The 20,999-nt window shown below is 46.1% G+C and overlaps 2 protein-coding genes across 6 annotated transcripts in view; one reads left to right on the top strand and one right to left on the bottom strand.

The window, feature by feature from the left end:
* The window catches only part of Ubqln1 (ubiquilin 1), a 34,174-nt gene extending 29,472 nt beyond the window's left edge, over nt 1-4,702 (top strand). For both annotated transcript variants that reach the window (XM_085699620.2, XM_085699619.2), the window contains 3 exons: nt 1,034-1,149; nt 1,362-1,530; nt 2,840-4,702. In XM_085699620.2, the coding sequence (XP_085555746.1) occupies nt 1,034-1,149; nt 1,362-1,530; nt 2,840-2,992 (438 nt within the window). In that variant the 3' untranslated portion in view covers nt 2,993-4,702. The remainder of the gene's footprint in view (nt 1-1,033; nt 1,150-1,361; nt 1,531-2,839) is intronic.
* Nucleotides 2,910-20,999, bottom strand: Idnk (IDNK gluconokinase). Of its 4 annotated transcripts, none has more exons than XM_085699623.2 (5): nt 20,902-20,999; nt 16,598-16,628; nt 16,092-16,178; nt 14,059-14,102; nt 2,910-5,459 (listed from the first exon to the last, which is right to left on the bottom strand). In XM_085699623.2, the coding sequence occupies exons 1-5, from the start codon at nt 20,949-20,951 to the stop codon at nt 5,162-5,164; spliced, it is 510 nt and encodes a 169-aa protein (XP_085555749.1). In that variant the 5' UTR covers nt 20,952-20,999; the 3' UTR covers nt 2,910-5,161. The 4 variants fall into 4 exon arrangements, with proteins under 4 accessions (XP_085555749.1, XP_048303654.1, XP_048303651.2 ...); XM_048447697.2 differs by lacking the exon at nt 2,910-5,459 and adding an exon at nt 12,647-13,695; XM_048447694.2 differs by lacking the exons at nt 2,910-5,459; nt 20,902-20,999 and adding an exon at nt 12,647-13,695 and having other exon boundaries at nt 16,509-16,627.

The raw sequence follows: 20,999 nt of genomic DNA, 5'->3' as shown, positions 1-20,999 counted from the left end.
GCTGATGGGGCAGTGCAGAGGCCTGTGGTGCTGCACACATGCAAACCCTGAGCCTGGTCTTCCCAGCCTGTATCACTCCTGACGTGCTTAGACCATGAGGTTTTAGGATGCGGAATACTTCCTTAATATCATGGGCCATTTCCTTCCCCTTCCTACCCTTGAAGTGCTTCCACTAGAGTTTGGACTAGTTCTGAGTGAGCTGCCCTCTCTGACATCACAGGTTGGGTTTTGTTGTAGTGTCTCAGTCTCTTCCGAATTAGTAGAGTGCTTGTTCTCCAAGGAGTAGACCTCATGTCCTCAGAGCCAGAAATAGGAAGGCTAAAGTATCAGTGTTGTCACAGCAAGGAGGTTTAAAAAGAAGGTAGTGCCCAAGATTGTCACAGTATTATTTCAAGACATAAAAGTGGTGTTGGTGCTTTTGAAGCTGGAAGTTCTCGGGGTTGCTGTCTGGCTGAAATGGTGGTCAGTCCAGCCAGTCGTTCTCCATGGTCAGTGTTGTCCTCGGTCTGCTGCAGTGGGCTCAGTGCCCTCTCCTTGGTCGGGCGTGGGTATCTGAAAGTGAGGAAGCTACACTCAGGACACTGTTGGTTCAACTTTGGAGCAATTGTCTGAGATGGCAGACTGGCAGCATTGTTAGGTTAGCAGCAGACAGCGCGTGGTCAGAAGATGCACACGGCTTCCACCATATTGCCGCCATCCAATACATTGTACATTTGGAGTTGCTAAGAAATAGCTATTTTTTTTAATTTTTTTTCCTGTTGGAGAAGGGGAAAATGTGACTTCTGGGATTGCTCTTAATTGTCTTCATTCTGAAAACGGCCTTTATGGTAGGCTTGCAACTGAGTCAGGTAATGACCTGTGTGTGGAATTTGCTGTCAAAGAGGAGAGTTTGTGTGTATTTTGGGAAGAAATATGGAGTACTGCTATCTGGGAGTAAGGTTTTAGGTTTTCTTCAAAAATATAGCTAAGTTGGAAAAATGTACCTATCATGCTTTTAATGCTTTGGTAACCACTGCTTTTCCTTCTTCCTTAGATGCAGAACCCTGACACACTGTCAGCAATGTCAAACCCTAGAGCCATGCAGGCGTTGTTGCAGATCCAGCAGGGCTTGCAGACATTGGCAACAGAAGCCCCCGGCCTCATCCCAGGGTAGGCTTATTTGGGAGAGACTTGAAAGCACATGATGGTTCATTTCTGTGTGAATTATAGAATTAATATCATTTGACATTTTATTTTGGCTGTTGAGTTATTTCTTGGTCAGTTTTCAAAGTTATATATCTACTTACTTTTAAGAAAATAACTTAGCCAGTATCATGTTCAGATGTAACTGACTCCATCCCTTCTGTGTGTGCTGTCCCTAGGTTTGCTCCTAGCTTGGGGTCAGCAGGCAATTCTGGAGGCTCATCAGGAAACAACGCACCTAGCTCTGCACCTAATGAAAACACGAGCCCCACAGGGGGCGCTACTGAGCCAGGCCACCAGCAGTTTATCCAGCAAATGCTGCAAGCTCTTGCTGGGGTGAATCCTCAGGTGACAATGCTTTTCTTTACAGATTCTGTGTTCCTAACCTAAGTATAGAATTTTCAAAAAAGGCAAAAAGAAAGTAGCAGCCATTTAGTGTCTGAAAAGTACTATTCAAGGATATCACATCTAAAGATACTCATGCATTACAGAAATTGTTAATTTTGCTGCTGTATCAGATACCAAAGAAAAGAATGCTTCAATCTAATGCCATAGTATTTAGAAATAGCCTTATAAAGTGTAAGTTTTGAAATACTTTCTTCAAAGTCATTTGAAATAGGTTTTATAAGGGTTTATCAGAGAAAACCTAAAAATATTGTCAGTATTTCAGAACAACTGTTTCTAGGCTTCCTATTCTAGCTTGTCCCCTACCCCAACACTTCCTGTTGCAACTTAAGTGTGTGGACTCCTTAGTCTCGCATCTATGAACATGTATTGTCTTTACTAAGAATTTGCCAGCAAGGGACCCTGGAGAAATGGCTTGTTCAGTGGTTAAGAGCACTGGCTGTTCTTCCAGAGGACCCAGATCCAATCCCCAGCACCCACATGGTGGGTCGCAGCCATCTGTAATTCAGTCTCGGGGCTCTTCTAACTTCTAACTTTTGTGAGCATCGGACATGCACATGGTGCACATATAGCACATTATTACAACCAGGCTAGTTAGTGGTATAATTGAAGCACATTCAGTATCAATACAGAGAAACCATCAGCTGTCTGGGCATGGGCTTTAAGAAGAGTTCCTGCTTGTTACAAGCCTCTACAGTGATGGGATTTATTAAGCTGGGGGATTTATTAAGCCAGTTTTACTCTTTGTGGGATATGGGGAGAAAGAGGGCCTAGTGATTCAAATCCAAGGCCCCAAGCACTCACCTCCAGTCTGTAAGTTTTTTTTAAAAGGCAGAATTACATAGTCTATTTGTCATGATTGTTTAGGAATACACTATTCTAAAATAAAACGCTAAACAACTTTTAAATATGATAGATATTTAAAATTATAGCTAAATTATTTAAATCATATTTTTCTCATTTGAAGTAAATATGCACATATATATGTAAGGATAAATTGTAGACTAACACTTGGAAATGCCCTCTTTCTTTATAAAATAATTGTAGATGGTCTTGTATATTTTAGTTCAGTAAGTTCATTCTCTTTAATAGCCAGATATGGTGTATGTATCTCAGGGCACACGTAACGATTTAAAGAGAGCTCGACAGACCAACATGCGTTGTTTAAAAAGCAGTTGAAGTGTTTGAGCAGTGGCTTGGGTTAGCATAGACTGCCTCTCCTTAGAATGTGCTTCTTTGATCTCTTCAACAGCTGCAGAGTCCAGAAGTCAGATTCCAGCAACAACTGGAACAGCTCAGTGCCATGGGATTTTTGAACCGTGAAGCAAACTTGCAAGCACTAATAGCAACAGGGGGCGATATCAATGCAGCCATTGAAAGGTTACTGGGCTCCCAGCCGTCATAGCAGCATTTCTGTATCCTGAAAAAAAATGTAATTTATTTTTGATAACGGCTCTTAAATCTTTAAAATAACCTGCTTTATTTCATTGGAATTCTGTGCTGTTATAAAGGAAACCAATAGGACGCATCTGAGGTGGAGTGCAGTAGGATATGCGGGTGTCTGTATCTTTGGAACAGTGGGAATCAATGTTTTCAGTTAAGGCTGCTGCATGCATCAAACACTTGGCATTCATTGTAATTTTTTTAAAATATCACCTTTTCTAATTGGGTGAACAAATTTTTGTCCTGCATCTGTCCAACTAACTTGCTTTTTAAACATAACCCCATGGTAGTAATTTATGTAGAATAAAGGCATTACAAAGCAGATCATTGCGCTCCATGATTTGTGGTACAATATTGCTAACTGTGACTTTGGCATGTACTTTTGCTAACAACGCTGTAAGGTTTATACTGCTGACAGTTTGCTTATGTGTGTGCAGCACAAACTAGTGCACATTTTTAGGTCATCTAAGCAAAATCCCTGTAACCAGAAGCGTAAGACAAGGGTTCTCAATTGTGTAGAATCTTACAGCACCTTTGATAAACATCTTTCAGCAGAAGTGCCATTTAGTCAGGTGTGTGGACAATAAAGAAAACTGATTCTGGTTATCGCTTTAGGGACATTTAATTGTACAGACAATATAATGTAACAATATTTCAACATTTACATAATGGCTGTAAATTACCTTTATTTTGTGCAGACTGAAGGAGCACTGTAACATACTCCAGTGCATTTGCCGGGGCTTCTGCTCCCCGTGGGTGTCCGAGCAGCATTGCATTTGATTGAAATGCTGCTTTCACTGAAAGTGCTGATGTTTCCGTTTTAGTTGCCATATAGAAGTAGAGCTATTTTTTGGGTTTATCAGCTTTCTCATTCATAGGCAGTACCTGGATTTAAAATGATTAGTGAGCCACTTGTTTCTGAAGTGTTTGCCTAGTTCTATTATGAAATAGTTGAATGTCGTGCTGTTCAGGGCCTCGGAGAAGGGGGTGGGGGAGGGGTGAGACAGAATCTATTCTGGATTGGGCCAGTCTGAATTAAGTAATACTGGCAGCCAAGATTCTGTGAAGATTCTATGCATATAGTAGTGTCAGTCTGGTGGAAAACAAAGAGCCGTTTTAACAGTTTTGAGTAAGTTTGGCTGTCCTATAGCCTCTTTCTTCCTCCCCAAAGAAGTTCTGTTTGCCTAACTCTCACACTGTTGAGGTGATACATTCCTTCGGGACCAATTAAAATACAGCTTTAGGGTCAGTGATATATGCAGCTGGCTCTGGTTCAGTATTCTCTTAGGTCATTGTATTCTCTTGTACAGTTATCCAAAATTATAATGTTCAAATAATCTCAGATGAGTTCAGATGAATAAAATCAAGGGAAAGAGAAGATGAATTTCATAACTTGTATAAGTTGCTTGCTATTAAAAGGTTGAGAGACCAGGTTGCCCCAGACTGCGCACTGTTTGACACTTTCCCCAAGCAGAAAGCGTGTACAGAGGACAGGGTGGAGGTGGGACTGGAAGAGGCTGGCAAGGACAGTGTTCATGTCTCTGCTCTCTGCCTTATGCCTCGGTCTATCTGGTTTAAAGACTTCTGTACTGGTGAATGGCACCACACGAGGGGCAGTGTCATACCAGCTTGATTTATTAATCACAAAATAACAATAAATTTCCAGCTTTTACACTGGTTTGTCTTGCCTCTTTTGTAGAAAGATGTCTTTTTTTTCTCAACACATCTTAATGTAAAGCCTATTTGACGTGATTTATCCTGAATTTTATGAGAAGTTGGGTATTTCTTTAGGGGGGCATAACAGCGGTTTGTACAGGAGGGTCTCACTCTGTAGACCGGCTATTCTGAAATGCATATATGTGTGTGTGTACCCAGACTGAATGAACCCGGCCCTCCTCCTGAATAAGGCTCCCGAGTATTATCATCATAGGCATGGGCCACCCTGTCCTGCAAGTACAGTGTTGACAGCGAGCCGACCAGCAGGTTAGATGCTCTCAGCTCTGAGCAGGTCTGACCCGTGTGAGGCAGCAGAGCAGAAGGGCCAAGAGAAGACAGTGCAGGCAGAGGTGGGTCTTACACCAAGTTCTTGAGAACAATTGGAGTGAAGAGTAGAGGGGGTGAAACTGAAACTCTAAACCAAAGTTACCAGATAACAAATAGTCAGGCAAATGGTGGCTGGATCTGTCTGTTCAGGATTTCTAATCTCAAGCCAAGTGGGGTTGTGCATGTCTGTAAATGGGGGAGATCCAAAGTTTGAGGCCAGTCTGGATATACAGTGAGATCCTGTGTATGAAAAGACTAAAGAGGAAAAAAATACCCAAATCTTGGATTTCAAGTTTGGTTTAACCATAGTAATGAACGAGATTATTATTATACAGGGCCTTACCATGTATCTCTGGCTGTCCTCGAACTCACAGTCATCCACCAGCCTATGGGGATTGATTGACATTGTTACAGGGTGATGGGACAAGACAGCAGAAACATCCCAGAGCACAGTCCATCTGTTACAAGTGTGCCAAGAACTGACCCTGCTCCTGAAGTTCACAGGTAATGGTGTGGGGGGGGGGGGGGGGGACAGCTTCCACTACAGCCAGCCAGAGTCACATTATGTTGAAATCATCTCTGTCTGAAATGCTCTGAGCCAAAAGTTTCAGTTGTTTTGGGTTTTAGAGTAGATGTGCTAATGAGATATCTAAGGAGTATGCCCCAAGTCTAGATATAAAATCCATTAATGTTTTATGCCCACCTTATACACGGTATTTTAAATCACTTTGTGGATGGAACAAAGTTTGTATCCACTGGCTCACCAGAAAGCAAGCGTGTCACTATTTCTCCTCCCAATGTGGACAGTCTGGTTGTGTGACATCACCATAACTGGCTGAATATATATGCCACCAGTGAACAGCCATTTCCTTACACCCAGTCACACATAAGTAGTGAAAATATGACAGACACAGCAATACAGTGGGAGAAAACCACACCCCCAGGCCAGAATCCCCAGGTCAACAGCAAACCTTCCGCTCCCAGCTGCAGTACTGCTTCTGATTAAACTCTTAAAGTTCCTTGTATTGTTATTCAGGTGGGAAACATCAAAGGCAGCCCAGGAACTGGGAAGCGGGTCTTCTGGAGATGTGACTGACTGGTGTTTTCATTTTCAAACATTTCTCCCAGAGTCCTCTGCCTCATTAACAACTTTTTTTTTCTGTCCCAGAAGTCTGTTTGATAAATTGACTTGACTTCTGGTATGAATGCACACAGCCTAGCCCTTCAGTCAGCCCATCATGCGGTTGCAGGTGCTGTCTAGAGGCAGTTTTGCCGTGTTGTGCACATTATCTTCATCACAGTTAGAGCCATCTTTTACCGCAGCCTGTGTGAATGAAAGGAATGAACACCTGGAGCCTCATGATGGGGAAACTATCAACCAATCACATCTAGTTAGGGTATGGCTACCTGGGGCCCAGATAGAAAAACTGGGAGGAAACAGGTGCGCGCTCTCTCTGCACAGTGCCCGCTGGACAGATAGGACATCGGACCTCCCACTCTTGTAGCGTGAGTTTCCCCCTTAAAATAACTGTTACTCTTAAGCTGGTCTGGTTATTTATCATACTGACCTGATTCTCAACAGCCTTGCTCGTTGCTATTGTCTAAAACATCTTCAGTATTCACATTTTTTATGAATCTCTCCACTGTAGATGTTTTTTTGCCACACATCTTAAAAACATTAATGCCAATTCTATTTTAAAGTGTCTACAGTCGACCTTTGAGTATTCAGAGGTCCTTTTAGTTTGGAGTTGTGATCAGCCATTGGCTGTTTCACAGGCAGCATATCGTCCACCAGCCTGTGGTGACAAGCACTGATGGGTCCACTCTCTCAGTACTTCATTAGGATACTTCAGTTTTAGCTTTATGCCTTGTTTTTCTATTCTTATGACTTTTAGCTCACTTTCAGCAGAGACCTTGAACGTTTCTGATTCTTCGGGTCATATCTGGTAGTCAGTCTAGCACCGTGCTCCCTAAGAAAGGGTTTACACTGACCCCCCTGTCCAGTCTGTCCAGCAGGCTGACCCTCTGCGAAAGAGGAACACAAATACTCCCTCTTTTTCTTATCCTATCTGCTGGTCTTTTGGCATTTTAAACAAAAGCATTATACCACAGAGCAGAAAACAAAAGACAGAAATGACTAGTGAGTAACCGGAGACTGTTAGTATACAAAACAATTAGCAAAGTATGACACAGATGACTAAAAAGTGTGTTACAAAATTTCATGGCCAAAAATGTGGTTATAAGACAGGGAAATAACTGCATATTGTATATTCTTTCATAGAGTGATATTAAATTTGGTAAGCCCAGTACTAAGACTGTTGCTTAACAGCCTTTCCTAATCTTGTTAGATATCCCCTTTACTGATGCTAGGCACCCCTTTGCTTGGCATTTTTTTTAAATATTTATTTATTTATTATGTATACAATATTCTGTCTGTGTGTATGCCTGCAGGTCAGAAGAGGGCACCAGACCTCATCACAGATGGTTGTGAGCCACCGTGTGGTTGCTGGGAATTGAACTCAGGACCTTTGGAAGAGCAGGCGATGCTCTTAACCTCTGAGCCATCTCTCCAGCCCCCTTGCTTGGCCATTTTTAATGCTTTGTCCGGTGAACATTGCTGTGAGAAGCTGTTCTAGCAGCTCGCTCGCCGTCCTGGGTTCTCTGCATGCTCTCCCACTCCTGTCCTGCCTGGGCTCAGTTTGTGCTACCTCAGTGGTTGCTTGACCTTTTTATAATCAATTAGCTTTTTCTATTATTACTGCATTCTTTTCCTCTGGATTTCAGAATTTGGCTTTGTTTTATATTTCTTCTTCCTTCTCTGACATCTGGGTGGGTACAGAAGTGATGTCATATGCTGTCTTTTCCTCGAGCAGTGGTTCTCAACCTTCCTAATACTGCGACCTTTAACACAGTTCCTCATGCTGTGGTGACCCCAACCATATAATTATTTTCAATGCTACTTCATAACTATAATTCTGCTACTGTTAAGAATCTGAATGTAAATATGTGATATGCAGTAAACCTAACCATCTGTGAAAGTGGTTGACTCCCAAAGGTCTCACCCCACAGGCTGAGTACCAATTTTCTGGAGGAGCTTGTACTCACTGAATAATTCTCAGTCAGACGTTCTTTGCTCTCTGTCCCTCAACTATAGCAGTAAAATGCAAGCCTGTCTTACACCGACCAAAGGGGAGCCGGGCTGTGTAGGAGGACAGTGCACAAGACATCCTTCGCACCTCCCCCAGCCCCTTCCTTTTTATTGAGATAGGATCTCACTTTGTAGCTGACTGAGTGACCTGCAACTTGCAGTGTAGACCAGGCTGGCCTCAAACTCACCTGCCTCTGCCTCTGCCTCCTGAGTGCTGGGATTAAATATCATTGAATTCAGCTATTGGAGTGTTAAGAACAAAATAAAAATTAATAAAAAGACAGTAGTAAAATATAAAAAGGTAAAATGTTGAGAGAGAGTGTATGTGTGTAAGAGAGAGTTGAATGTGGGAGCTCCTCCCGGGTCCTCACCTTCCCCCAGCCCTCTAGGGGAGTCTCCATTTGTAGATGCTTCACTGCAGTTTCTCTTGGTTCCCACTGGGCTGAGGTCTGGGCTGTCAGTGTTAAGCGGCCAGGGTCAATGCTGAATGAATTGTGGAACTTTGCAGTTTTTGTGCCTCAGGAGCTGCTGCTGGCTCCTGTGGGCTCAGTCACCTGTGACTGTTCAGGTTCCCATCCCCCCAGAGCACCCTTGTCCACCGCTTTGTTCACCTGGAGGTAGTACATGTCCCAGCTGAAGTGTTGGTTTAGGCTCTTACCCAGCAGCAAGCTGCTCTGTGGGGGAGGAGGCTGGAGACCTGTGCAGTCCTAGACTGTGCTCAGAGCTTTGTTTCCATGGTAATGTGCAAGCTAAAGGCTTGTCCCCCACCATAGAAGTGGGTGAGCACTGTGTTCTATAGTCCAGGCCCCTCTCCAATGTGTTCCAGCCTCTCACTGTGTCTACATCTGGCCCTCCCCCTTTCTATGCCTTGCTGGCTATCTCCATGGCAACCAAATGGCAGGGAGTCCCCAAGATCCCTGATTGCTGCTTGCTTTCTGGCCCCAGTCCCTGGGTCTCAGGATGGGGGCTGACTGTATCTCACTCTGACATATAAGGGGCGGGGAGGTGACAAAATTGACTGAGTCTCCAAAGGTTCCCTGCTAGTCAGGTTCAAGGACTGTCAGAAGTGTGGTCTTTTCTGGGTAGGACAGTTCCAGCCTGGACAGCCAAAATAAAGCCAGGCAGGAGAAGATGGAGTCAGGCAGACACAACGTAGCTGCTTATGCCCCCCACCACGACCTTTCCAGTAAACCACAGCCTCATTACAATACAAAAATAGGTTAATTTGCCAGGCAGTGGTGGTGCACGCCTTTGGGAGGCAGAAGCAGGTGGAGTTCAAGGCCGGCCTGGTCGGGACAAGAGCTAATTCCAGAACAGTCACCAAAACTACACAGAGAAACTTTAAAAAAACAAACAAACAAACAAAGGTTAATTCAAGACATAAGAGCTAGCTAGAAATATGCCTGAGTCATTGGCCCTACAGTGTTGTAATTAATCTAGTTTCTGTGAGCATTGAGGTCTGAGCAGTCGGGAAACCAGACTGACCTCGAACTCACCGAGATCCACCTGTCTGCCTCCCTGAGTGCTGCCACCACTGCCCAGCCTATCCTGTATTCTACGACCAGTTCACTGCACCCCTTTCTGTGCTCTGCTCTCCCTTTGGTCCTGGCCGAGTGACAGTTACTCTGCAGCTCTCACCGGGTCACCAGCCAGAAGCATCATAGCGGAGGCGGCTTCTCACCTGGAGTTTTGTAGATTTGCCTGAACTGTCCAGTGGGTTTTTTGCTTGGTTGGAACCTGCCAGCTTCCATCCAGGTGGTGGTCTACATAAACTATATATCCAAATGGGGTCTGATTGGCCAGACCTTGCCTGGGGTTCTGGATCAGGCTCTCGGGTCAGCTGCCTGAACAGCCTGGTTGCAATGGCTTAGCATGCTTGATGGGCAGGTTTGTAGCACTGGGGATCAGAACCGAAGCTTGGCACATGCTCAGTGAGTGTTCTACACTGAGCCATGTCTGCAGCCCTGAGACATCGATGCTAAGCTGCATTGGGGGTTGGGAACCCACTGTCTTTCTCTTCATTTTCTGGTCCCATAACAGTCTCAGGTCCAGCCGTGGCACATCTGTGGTGATGTGGTATGAGACTTATCTAGGGTGTTTTCAGATCTGTCATGGGGAGGGAGTTGGGCACAGAAACCATCTACCAAGGACTATGTCGTTCAGCAGATCTAGACCAAGTCCCAAGTTTCCTACCAGGTCTTTTCCTCCAGGCTCCCAGAGGACTTATCGTAGCTGCGGCCCAGTACGTACAGCCGGTTCACAGTTCCTTCCTCTACTTCTCAGTGTAGGGAACTCATGCTTTTATTATTTGGTTTGTTTGTTTGAAACAGGCTCTCTGTAGCTTTGGAGCCTTCCTGGAACTAAGCAAGTAGGCCAGGCTGGCCTTGAACTAACAGATTCAGCTGCCCCTGGACTGCTAAGATTAAAGGTGAGCACCACCATGCCTGGCCCATGTGAGGAACTCTTGGCCTCATCTGGCAGGAATATGAACATTGGACCATGTTCTGACACCAGGGAGGACATGTCCCAAATTACTTGGCAAAGTGGCAGAGCAGAAAGGCCACAGGAGTGCCAGGTGCGGCCATTCTCCCTGCTGCTGTGACCAAGCACCTGGCAAGCAGCACCTTGGGAAAATAAGGGTGGGCTCATGTGACTTCACAGTTGGCGGGTGAGGCCAGCATGGCAGCTTGAGCCTGTAGTGACTGGTGACATTGCATTCAGTCAGGAAGCATGGAGTGAAGCCTGCTGCTCAACGCAAGTGCTTTTTATTTAGAGTGGGACCCAAGCCCATAGGGTGGAGCTGCCCACATTGGGGTGGGGAGCCCCAGGTGTTACACAGTAAGTATACAGCTGGCTGATCTACGGGACTGTCCACGGTAAGTATATATGTGCACTCCACCTGGAGAACCACTTTCTGCAAAGCTGCGGAACATCTCCTTTGGATAAGTCACTATCAATTCTGTAAAACTCTTGTGAAATCATGGCATTTCTCCCTTGTGTAGTATCCCAGCAGTGTATAAACCTGAGTTTTCCTGTAGGTCAACCGGTTCCCTCCCCCACACCATGAAGTCAAGATTTGAAAGTCAAGTCCTTATTCTCAGCCAAAATCTACATAAAAATAGTCACCCACAAGCTTTCTCATTGATAGTACTCACTGATAAGAGAGGAGCCTCATACAGGAGACTCAGAAGGTGTAATCTACTGGTCTTCTGCTCTGACTTAACAGGCTAATATTCTGTATTACCTTGGTTTCAACTAACATAGGATCATAGCCCAGGAAATTGTTTATACAGGAAAAAGGCCAGAGTTGCTAAAACTAGCTTCAGAGAGAAAAATTCTCACTGAGCACCCTGCTGGAGTCAAAAGCAGGGTCCCCAGAAGAGATTCCTTTAAAGTCAACCAGCTAGATGCTGATGCAAATCAAGCCCACAGGCCAGAAGCCCCGCTGAGACATAGGGTGCCTGCTTACCAGATCCACCAGTCTCTGATGACTGAAAATGCATGCTTGACACTGTTGTTACTGCCTGCGGGATTGTTAATGTGTCTGCCTATATAAACGGAAAGCTTTGTGGATCACTCCTTACTCTTACCCTTTTTATACCTTATACTCCTACGCTTCTTTTCCCTTCCCCTTATCCCTTACGTCTTGCCCTTAGCCCTTATTCTCATCTTCCCCTAAGGAATAAACTTTCAGGAAAAACAAGCCTAAGTCAGTTTGTTTTACCCCTCAGGTCCATTTTCCAAGCCCAGTCTTCGCTTGTCATAGAAGTCCTATTCTGAACCCTGAGAGAGTGCTGAGGCCAGGACCTAGCAGCTCCCGATAGGATGGGTCTTCCCCATCCTATCAACTGAAAAAAAAAATCCCTCATGGGTATGGTTGCACACACCTTTAATCTCAGCTCCCTGAGTCTGAGGTCAGCTTGGTCAATGTAGGGGGCTCCAAGACAGCCAGGACTACATAGAGAGACACTCAAAAAATTAACAGTTAAAGAAATGGGGTATGCCCGGCAGTTGTGGTGCGCACCTTTAACTTCAGCACTCAGGAGGCAGCCAGATCTCTGTGAATTCTAGACCAGCCTGGTGTACATGTCTACACAGCTTTTTTAAAAAAAGAAAAAAAAAGTTTTAAATGTGATGTTCGTATACAATGGAATTTTATGTAGTTGTAAAAAGGCTCATATTCTCTCCCAAGCAGGACCTAAACTTAAAATTTCATATACATATATGATGTGTACACCAAGCAGGCAGGAAGAGATCTTAAAGAGAAACCATGAATGCAGGATGCAGGAAGGGAAAGGAAGGGAACCTGCCAGGGAGGAGCAGGGGACAAGGGTAGGGGAGGCTGTGAAGGGGGATGAATTAAAGCAAAGCGTAATTAATGGCAGATTATAGGACATAATGACGTTTGTATGAAGATGAAGCCAGTTATGGTAACGCACACCTTTAATCCCAGCACTGGGGAGGCAGAAGCAGGTAGATCTCTGAGTTTAAGGCCAACCAGGGCTACACAGTGAGGCCCAAAAGAAAAAATAATCACAGTAATAATAAAGGAAGATATAAATAATAAAGGAAAGTGAAGTCTATGATTTTGTATGCTAATCTAAATATTTAAAAACAGTCAGCAGCGGGGTGGTGGTGGTGCACGTCTTTAATCCCAGCACTGGGGGAGCAGAGGCAGGCGGATCTCGGTGAGCTTCAGGGTGCTCTACAGAGTGAGTTCCAGGACAGCTGGAGCTGTTACACGGAGAAACCCTGCTTGAAAACCAAGAGCAGCATGGCATGAAATGCCAGCAGTGAGTGGCTGCTCTGAGTTCAGGTCTCTATTGCCGAGACCAATTCCAGTGGGCCTCCAGGGTAGCAGATTTCCTCCATTTGTGCAAACACAAGCACAAGGCACTGTTCTTTTAAACGGGAATAATTTCTAGCATTGATTGCACAATTTCCACTGACCATCTGGTTGCATTGTACATCCTTTCCCCTCCTGGCACAGCTGTGGCACACCACAGACTCCCGTCCATACAGGCAAACGGTGCTCCATGTACTGCAGTCTGTTCTCAATGAGGAACCTAGAATACACTGGCGAGCTTGGAACTAGAGCGTGCGCGACCCCACAGGTGTGGAGTGATTACTTCATTGGCAGAGCTTCCAGAATGGCATCGACGATCTCCGAGAGACTTTGATTCACGCTGACCTGGATGAAGTTTTCAGGAGCTGATGGAGGCTCCAGAATACTGAACTGGGACTGCAGTAACTCGGGCGGCATAAAATGTCCTTTTCGTTGGGACAGTCGTCTGGAAATGATCTCAAACGAGCCACAGAGATAGACCACCAAGAGCTGTTGACTGGCCAGCCTTTCCTTTGCGGTCTCGTTGCTTTTCAGGGGCTCATCACTTCTTCCCTGTATCAAGATATCTCTGTACATTTTCTTCAGGGCTGAACAGGCTAGAATGACTTGCTGTCCCAAGGCCACATCTCTGTTTCCAAAATAAAAGGAACAAGATGCATCCCACCCCCAGAGGGAAAAAAAGATGAGGGCTGCAGAATGGGGGTACTAGAATTTGTGTCAGTTCTAGGTGGCGGAGTGGTCTCTGCCAATGCGAAGTGTTACTAGGAAATGAGCCCTGAGTGCGTTCAGCCTTAGTGGAGGTTTTACAGGAGATCTGAATGATCTTGGGCTCCAGGCGTCGTCAGTTTCTCCCTTCCGAGCTGTTCAGAGGGCAGAGCTGACTGAGGACCTGGTTTACCCATGTCTTTGGCATGGGTGCAGCCAGTTGTAATTTCAACATTGATTTTTTTTTTAACTTACTGGATTATACCAGGGGCAGATGATTTCTTACCTTACTAATATGTCGTGCAAGCTGCAGAGCCATGGAATCCTGTCCTAAAATTAGAACAAGAATTAGAAACTTTCCCAGGTAAGAAACAATGGTACCATAAGTCACAAATGTTAGCTCCAGAGGGACCTTAGTGGTTGTGGGAACTGGGCATGGCCAAGCTGAGGGCCATGCCCAAGGCCCTACAACCACAGAAACCATTCCTTGGCTCTGGTGTCAGTGGCTCTTTCATAATAGTGTAAGTCCCCTTAAGCTACATCCTTTATACCCCCCGCAGCCTCCCTGCTGTGTGAATGTCTCCCCTGGCTGTGGTGCTCACACACCTCTTACTGTAGCTAATATATCCTCCCGGTACACCTAATCAGAACCTTCATCTAGGTGCATCTGCAGCTTTCTACTTACCCTTGAGCTGACCGCCCCCAACAGGGTCTCTCTGTGTAGCCTGGCTCTATAGTGCAGGCTGGCCTTGAACTCAGAGATCCTCCTGCCTCTGTCTCTGAAGTGCTGAGGTTAAAGGTGTGTGCCACCACTGCCCCACCGAGTTAACTTCTTAATATACCACTTGAACTTGTCTTTCAAATTGGCTCTTGTAGTGCCTTGGTTAGCCAGGGTTGCCTACCACATTCAAGCACTGATGGGAATGAACAAAGTGATGGTATTATTAAGCTTTTTAATTTTAACTTTGGGGTATATTTCTTCAAGTATGATTTTGTTTTATGTGAGTGTTTTGCCTGTGTGTATATAGCATGCTGAGTACATGCAGTGACCACAGGAGCTAGAAGAGGGCAGGGGAATCCCCTGGAACTGGAGTTAGTGGCACCTGTGAGCTGCCATGTGGGTGCTGGGAACGGAACCCAAACCTCTGAGAGAGCCACCAGTGCTCCTAAGCACGAAGCCACTTCTCCAGCCTCTCAGGTATATTCTCTAAAGCAGCTCCCAGGTGTGGGGAGCAGAAGGCCAGCCTTGAAGTCCCAGTGCCATCCAAGAAAGGTCTCCCCTCTTGCCTGAGATTCTGAACCAGTGTCATCCCTGTGCCACACCACACAACCGCCACACCACACAACCGCCATACCCTTTTCAACAACTGAAATTTAATTCCGGGGAAGCCTGCCTTTGGTGGATTATCAAGACCTTCAGCTCGAAAGGAAGGGATGGCCTTTGAGTTGGCATCCCCGAGGAGTGGCCTAGGAGCTGAGATATTGGGAGGAGGAGCTCGGTGGGACAGCGGACACAAGAGCCCCATGAGGAGGAACATGACCATGGCAGGGACTAGCTGAGAGGCTCCTGCTGGAGACAGAAGAGCACCTAACACTTCTTAAAGAGACTTGACAAACTTGAGATCACTGAAGGCCCAAAGGGTCTCAGACATGGTGCCTGGTGCAGTGGCCTGAGTGAGCCCCGCCTCCATAGGCGCAGGTGTCTGGGTACTTAGTTCCTACCCCAGCTGATGGAACTTTGGGGGGAAGATTAAGAGGTGTGGCCTCCCTGGAGGAAGTGTCACTGGGGGCAGGCTTTGCGGTTTTAAACGATGTGCACATTCCCGATGTGCTCTCTGCCTCTTGTTTCAGATCAATTATTGAAAATCTCAGCTGTTCCCGCTGTCTTGCCTTTGCTCCACCATCATGGACTCTAACCCTCTGAAACTCTAAGCCCAATTAAGTGTTTTTATAAAATGCTTCGGTCATGGTGTTTTAACCCAGCAATAGAAAAGTAATTAAGACACCCAGCCACACTTGATCACACCTGCTCACACATTTGCACGGTTGCTGTGGCCTTGGAGTTCACCAGAACTTGGATGGTGTGGGGGAGATGAGGGCCTGGGAGGCATTAACTTCCCTGTATGAATGCAAGGGAGAAGCCTCAGCCCACTTGGGGATTAGAGATTAAAATCCTGCAACAAACTGTGGCTGGCTATGCATGAGATAGGGCAGAAGGTAGCTCACTCCTGGGGCCGAGTTCATGGGAAAGTTCAGGCTCCGAGCTAATAAAGAAGGATGCATGATACAGAGATCTTGGACACCCATAGCCAACGTTACCTGGTCGCTCAGTGGTACCCCTCTCCCCATCTTCATCCGATTCTCTTCGGAGTGGTAATCATCAGCATCGTAGAATTTCCATCCCAGCTTTAGGAATGAAGGAAGAGTATACATAGCATCAGCAAGGCCCACGGTTCAGTCACGGGGAGCTTACTGGCAGGCAGGTATAAAAATCACTGGTCTGGGTGCTGGAGAGATGGCTCTGGGGTTACAAGCACTGACTGCTCTTCCAGAGATCCTGAGTTCAATTTCCAGCAACCACATGGTGGTTCACAACCATCTGTGGAGAGATTGGATGCCCTCTTCTGGTCTGCAGGTGTACATGCAGATAGAGCACCCATATACATAAAACGAATAAATCTTGAAGGAAGGAAGGAGGGAAGAAGTCGCTGCTCTGAGGCTGCCCCTGTCACTTACCATTACCAAGAAGAATCCTGGATTGCCATGCAAAGGCATCAAACCATAGTTCATAAGAAAGGGAGGAAACAGTGGATGAGGGACATTACCTTGGAGGCCAGCAGTTTGCCCACGGTAGATCTGCGGAAAGAACAGAGATGTCTCCATTTCTGCCCTGTTGTAGGAGGCCACTTGTTTGTTCCTGGCTGCTCAGCCTCGAAATAACCACAAAGAAACTATATTATTTGCAATACTGTTTGGCCAATAGCTTAAGTGTATTTCTGGCTAACTCTTTTTTTATGGTTTATTTAACTTTATTTTATGTGCATTGATGTGAAGGTGTCAGATCCCCTGCAAATGAATCTTCAGACAGTTGTGAGCTGCCATGTGGGAGCTGGGAATTGAACCTGGGTCCTCTGGAAGAGCAGTCAGTACTCTTAACCACTGAGCCATCTTTCCAGCCTCCTCTGGCTAACTCTTGTATTTTAAATTAACCCATCTCCATTAATCTGTGTATTGCCATGTAGCTGTGGCTAACCAGCAAGATTCTGTCCAGATTCTGTCTCTGACGGGGTTACGGAGCTACGTGGCTTCTCCTGACTCTGCCTTCTTTCTCCTAGCTTTCAGTATAGTTTCCCCCGCCCAATTCTACTCCGCCCTATCAACAGGCCAAGGCAGTTTATTTATTAACCAATAAAAAGCAACACATATACAGAAGAACCTCCTACATCACTGCCCAACACATGTGCCAGCTGTTTTGAGAGACGAACAGCTGTCACATTAAAATGCAGGTTCCTGTTGGTCCTAAAGCAGAGATGCCCTTAACCCTGAAGTCCTAAGATGTGTACCCGAAAGCAGTGTATCAGATCTAATTAGACCACTGAGCCAGGTGTACATGCCCGCAATCCTAGCACTTGCCGCCCCACAAAACAAATAAACAAGAACTAACAACAACAAGGTTTTGTCTCACTAATCAGCGTGTCACAGCTACTTGTGGTGGCACAGCACAGACCTGTGATTCAGGACATGAGACATGGAGGCAGGAAGATAGTTGGTTCTAGGCCAGTTTGGATGGCACACCGAGATGCTGACTCAAAAAACCCACAAAATGACAACAGGGAATCATTGCTTTATCTATTAGGTAGATGTTCATCTTTTGAGAGAGAATACTGAATGGATAAAATAGAAGTTTTATCAGAGATTCAAAAGAGTTGGTTTTATTTATTTAAAAAAATACTATTTTGTTTTGTGTTGGCCAACTACTCGGGGGCCTGTCCTGAAATGTGTTTGATACACCCAGCGAGAGGGGTGTTAATAAAATTTAATCTCCTGCAGCACTGTATAAAGTTCGGGGGCTATAAATGAATCAAAGCATTGCTAATTTACTAGATACGCAGAAGGGGCTGGAGAGGTGGCTTATCAGTTAGAGCACTGGCCGCTCTTCCAGCAGCCCTGGGTTTGGTTCCCTGCATCTGCAACTCCAGTTGCAGGGGATCTGGTGCCCTCTTCTGGCTCCCTCACACACTGCACCCATGTGGTACTCATACAGGCAGTCAAAAATAATAAAACAACAATCCATACACATAAAAGACAGACCTAAAAGACAAGGTCAGTGACTCAAGCATGGTCAAGGCCAATGGTTAAGACAGGGTGTCCCACAGAGCATGCGTGAGGGCTGGGGCCTCAAAAGGGGAGATCTGGGCCCCAGCGCTCTTCCTGCTCTGATTATCCTTGTAGCTAACTGGGTTTCTCAAGTCCTCAGTTTGTGCAGGGGAACTGAACCGCACAAGGTGTCTATTCGCCTCTACTTTCTTCAGCCAATTAAAAGAACTTTATTTTATGCATATGGATATTTTGTTTTTATGTAAGTTAGTGCGCTGTGTTGATGCTGTGTTTCCATGTAAATTAGTGAGCTGTGGTGATATTTTGTTTGTGCTTTAACAAATAAAGCCTGCCTGAAGATCAGAGTGCAGAGCTAGCCACATAGTTAGCCACAGAGGCCAGGCAGTGGTGGCTCACACCTTTAATCCCAGCACTAGGGAGGTGGAGATGGGAAGTGAAATGGCTGGGCAGAGAGGGGAATAGATGGCAGGCGCTCAGGATTCAGTCTGAGGACTTGTAGAGACAGGCTATCCCATTCGGTCTGAAGATTTAGAAGAGGTAAGAACTAATGGCTGCGGCTCTGCTTCTCTGATCGCTCAGCTTTCACCCCTAATATCCGACTCCAGGTTTTTATTATTCAGACCAGTTAGATTCATGCCACAGTGCACCACATGTGCGGTGCCCATGGAGCCACCATGTGAGTGCTAGGATCGAACCCAGGTCTTCTACAAGAGCAGCCAGTGCTCTTAAGCACTGAGCTATCTTTCTAGTCACAATTTTTCTTGAATATGTATCACCTAGTAGTTCCCAAAAGACAAAGATGAGACCACTATGATGTGCTGGGATTAAAGGTAAGTGCCACCACACCTGACCAAACCAGAGTTTTGCACAGAAAAAAAAAATCATACTTACAATCAAGCTAGATTATGAATAAATGTTAGCCACCAACTATAGTCTAAAAGAAGAGCTACATTATGAAAGGAAAAATCCATTGTCCCTGCTCCATCCAGATCTAAACTAGAGGACCCGGACGACTGCAGGAACAAGGTGCAGCGTGGGGCTCATAAGCAATGACTGGATTTAAGCTTACAACCCAACTTCAGTGCCCAGATGTCTCTCTCCCAGCAGGTTGAGCTAAATGACACTTTAGAAGACAGTTTGCCAGTGCGGGAGAGGGAAGGACTAAAGAAATCGAGATTTAAGTTTATTCTAGCAGAAGCTGAGATGGCTTTACTACAACATAAGCACTTATTATGGGATAGGTGCTGTTCTGGGAGAGATAGAAAGGGTCTCTAAAGGGGAAGAGACAATGAACAGAGAGAACAGGTTTCCCAATTATACAACAGCAGGGATTTGTTTGCTTTATGGTGCTGGAACTGAACCCAGGGCTTGACAGCCATGGAATCACACCTACAGCTCCCCCAGGGCAGGACAGTCAAGTACATACACACACACACACACACACACACACACACACACACACACCAGTCACACCCACAGTTCCCCCATGGCAGGACAGTCAAGCACTCCACACCTAGGCCCTGGGCTCTGCTTCATTTCACTTTCAGTTCTGAGTCTTGATTTTTGAAGCAGAGAATGGCCGACTGTGCCTGTGATCTCAGTACCTAGAAAACCGAGGCAGATCGCTGCCTTTGAAAGGCCAGCCTCGGCTGCATATCAAAAATCCTAGCTCAAATTAAATACTGCTAAATAATTAATAAATTAGAATGCCTGCTGCGGGGATAAAACAGTAATTTTGGAAGCCTAAAGCTACCTTCTGGGGCTGGAGAGAGGTCTCACTGGTTAAGAGTGCATCCTGCTCTTGCAGAGCACTGGAGATCAGTTCCCAGAACCGACGTGGATTGGCTCACTGCCACCTGGAGCCCAGCTGCAGAGGATAAGATGCGTCTGCAGACACCTGCACTCCTTTGTGTGCAGGTGCGGGCCCGCCCCCTCACACACACACACGCAATAAAAATAAATTTTTCATTTTAAAGAGCTACCTTGCCTTACCGTTTGGAAAGTTCCTGATAGGACACAGTAACCCTTAAAAGACTTTGGTGTGGGGGCAGCCCACAGAAGTGGGTCGCCCCACCTTGACTGAAGGTCAGAGGGCGCCCGAACGTGTGGCTACGACACTCTGGTTCACTAGTTAACAAATATTTTGTTGCCTGTAGTTGCGTGTTGCAGTTTGGTGTCTTTGGTTTACACCGGTGCAGTCCGGTGTCTATCAAACGAAATGCCTACTGCTGGCTTACTTCTAAACTGACTGCACCGGGCTGGCAAAAAACTGCATAGTTTGTAGCGTCCTGGCACGTTCCATATGAACATTCCAACTTAAGCAGGAACACGATCAAGGAATACGATACCTTGCAGGGTTATCTTCACTTTTCAATGTCTATTCAGAAAAATCCGGAAACTCACCCAGGAGGGAAACCATCCGCCCAACCAGACAAAGCTTTCCAGACCCAGGACAAGGTTCACCACTTGGTTTGGGACTTTGCACCCTCCCACTTGCTCGGCAAGATGCCCGAGGTCCAGGGTATGTAAGGCTGAAGCTGAAAGCTGTAGCGGGCTGCGTCTTTCCTGTAACAACTTTCCGCTCTGCAGCCTCCCTACGCCTGACCTTCATTCCCCGGCTGCTAGGCACCACCAACAGGACCTCGGCTTTCGTCGGTGGTGACCCTTGAGGAGAGGCTAGCGGGGCAGGAGAGCAGGGGACCTCAGCAGGGGCGGCAAAGGCAGGGCTCCCAGGGCTCAGGGCGCCCCACCGCCTCCCAGTTCCCGCCCGCCTGCGGCCTCCGCGACCTACTTCCCGGAGCCGCTCACACCCATCACCAGCAGCACCGCGGGTGCCTCCATCTCCCAGTTCTTCGGTCCTCGGCACCCGCTTCCGGGACAGGCCCCGCC

Source organism: Myodes glareolus, chromosome 14 (genome assembly GCF_982192425.1).
Source record: "Myodes glareolus chromosome 14, mMyoGla1.1, whole genome shotgun sequence".
NCBI lineage: Eukaryota > Metazoa > Chordata > Mammalia > Rodentia > Cricetidae > Myodes > Myodes glareolus.
Note: the sequence above shows the minus strand (reverse complement) of the source record. Positions and strands in the feature narration are given on the sequence as shown.